Raw genomic sequence first — 2,400 nt, forward strand, 5'->3', positions numbered from 1 at the left:
GCAGTTGAAGAAGATGGGGATGGAGATGTAGTGGATCCCAGTATGGGGTTGGTAGAGGAATGGGTTGATATGGAGCAAGGTACGGGGCTTGCATCATGAACCAATGATATCTCTGATAAATCTCCGTCCCTAGTTGTATGCCTTCCGCTACAATCTGTGCTAGGTCCCTTAGATGATTTATTAAGATGGCCACCTCTTGGTGATTCACCTCCATTGTGAAGGTTAGTACATGATCTGGTAACCCCGTCTCCAGCCATGAGGTGAGTTGTGTTGGTGCATGTGGAGTGTGTGATGTGTAGATGATCGTATTTGGTTTCATGATTAGGTGTAATGGTGGATGAGAGAATAGAGTGTATAAGGTCTGGTGGTGTAGACGGTGAGGGGGCTGCCTTGGTGTATTCTGTGGTCGACGAAGATAACTTAAGTTGGGGGAAAACATTTCTTAGATTGATGGATTGAGATGAAGGAATAAATGTGGTAGTAGATTTATTGGTAATTGGAGGGGCTGACTTTGACTGAGTGGAAGATGAAGTCAGTTTTGTGGGAGGTTTGGGCGGTGGGAATGACTGATGTGCTTGTTGTGAGTCAAAGTGGTTTTTAGGGGTGTATAACTCATTATGCCCTAGTTGCTGGGAGGTATAGGGTTTGGCTTTGGTGTGGTTAATCCGGTCAAGGGGTGAACGGGTAGAGAATGTATTATGTCTTCTTGTGGTAAGGGGCAATGATTAGATAGACCAAGGGATGTGGTTTGCATGTGGGGAAGCCTATCGTGACTATTTGCATGGCTTTGTATTGGCTCATGTGGTAAGTTAGCCGACTCAATTTCCACGTGAGTGCATAGGGCTGTAGGTAGTAAATTTTGTTCAAGTGGTGTATTAATGTGAGTTCGTTCCAGTGGTGCACTAAGATGATTTGGCTTGTCCAGTCCCGTTTGTATTAGAGTAGCAAATTGATTATTAGTAATGATAGGTGTTATGGTATTTTTAGAGTCAGTAGGAGTGTTAAGATGGGAGTTAGTACTATTAATAGAGAGTTTAGTAAATGGAAGATTATTAGGAGTTGGAGAGTCATACTTACCTGAAGTAGCCAGAGGAGTGGCAGGGTGAACCTCCAAATCTGATGCATTTGCCTCAAAAGGAACCTTTGGAAAAGAACTTCTACGTTTAGGGAATTGCACTGTCTTCCACTCCTCAATATTTCCAGCTTGATTAGGGGTAAAATTAGTAGACGCATCCATACTTGTCTGAGTTTGTATATATGAACAAACCCTTTGATTATGCCCCATCCGACCACACTTGGTACATAATAAATTTAATCTTTCGTATAAGATATTTTGCCATGCATGCCAAGATATATATGTGTACGCAAAGGTTGATCCACCGGGATTTCAACATATAATCTAGCACATCTTCCTCTAGTGGTGGAGGAAGTGCATGTATCAACTGTTAACAGTTTTCCAATGTTATTACCTACTTTTTGAAGTATTTGAAAATCATAAAACTCCGTAGGTAGTTTGGGCAATCTTAACCATATAGCTGAGAAATTGATTTTGGTTTCAGAGGCCATAAACTTAGGTTCCCATTGACGCACAGACAGAAAATGATTAAAGATGAACCAAGGTCCATCATGAAGTGCATGATTTTTGTTTTCTTCTTTTTGGAATTTAAGAAGAAAAAAATCGGAGCCTAAATCAATGAGAGGAAGATTTTCAGTAGGTTGCCATATTGTGTAGATTTTTTGGCGTAGTACTTGATGTGCTACCTTTCGACCATAGACTTTTACAATAATTGCATGCGTCCATGGCTGATATATTCTGTTTTTCTCCTCAAGAGAAATAGGAATAAAGTTGGATGAATCAGCTGGTGCATCCAATTCATCATGAAGCAGCAATCCTAAAGTGGACATGTCTGTCGATGCATTAGGCGCTAGGTTAGCAGTGGAAGTGATCAGTGTATTGAGATAAGACTTTTTGGTGGAGGGGTTAGCATCTCCTTCATGTTCCATCTGATCAATGATCATTGTGTTATCGAGAGTACAATTGTGGGATGGGAAAGATTGCGAGTGAGGTTGGGGACAGGAGATATCCGGTGGCTTTAGAGGGATTGAAGAAAGTGATGGAGAGTTAGAAGTAAAGAGCATTTTTTCTCTTTTTTGATATATTGTTTTCGCTAACAACTTCCACCTGCTCTTCATAACTTTAAAATGTGACTCCTTAGGATTTTATTGGAACTCACACAAAACCAAACACCAAACATGATATTTGGTCTACTTATAGTTAGATACAACAAAGATCCAATCATATATTATATTATTTTTATCAACAGGAGAACTCAGTTCATCCATGTCTAATCGAGTAGTTGTAGTTATAGGAGTATCAATTATCTTTGCATTGCTTATCCA

General features: G+C 40.1%; 1 protein-coding gene across 1 annotated transcript; it reads right to left on the bottom strand.

Annotated features, from left to right (window-relative positions):
- Positions 1-1,311: 1,311 nt before the first annotated feature.
- On the bottom strand, positions 1,312-2,019 carry LOC142165918 (uncharacterized). Its single transcript, XM_075224306.1, has one exon. It carries the CDS (start codon positions 2,017-2,019, stop codon positions 1,312-1,314), a length of 708 nt encoding a protein of 235 aa, XP_075080407.1.
- Positions 2,020-2,400: the final 381 nt, after the last annotated feature.

This window comes from Nicotiana tabacum, chromosome 11 (assembly GCF_000715075.1).
Source record: "Nicotiana tabacum cultivar K326 chromosome 11, ASM71507v2, whole genome shotgun sequence".
Taxonomy (NCBI): Eukaryota; Viridiplantae; Streptophyta; class Magnoliopsida; order Solanales; family Solanaceae; genus Nicotiana; species Nicotiana tabacum.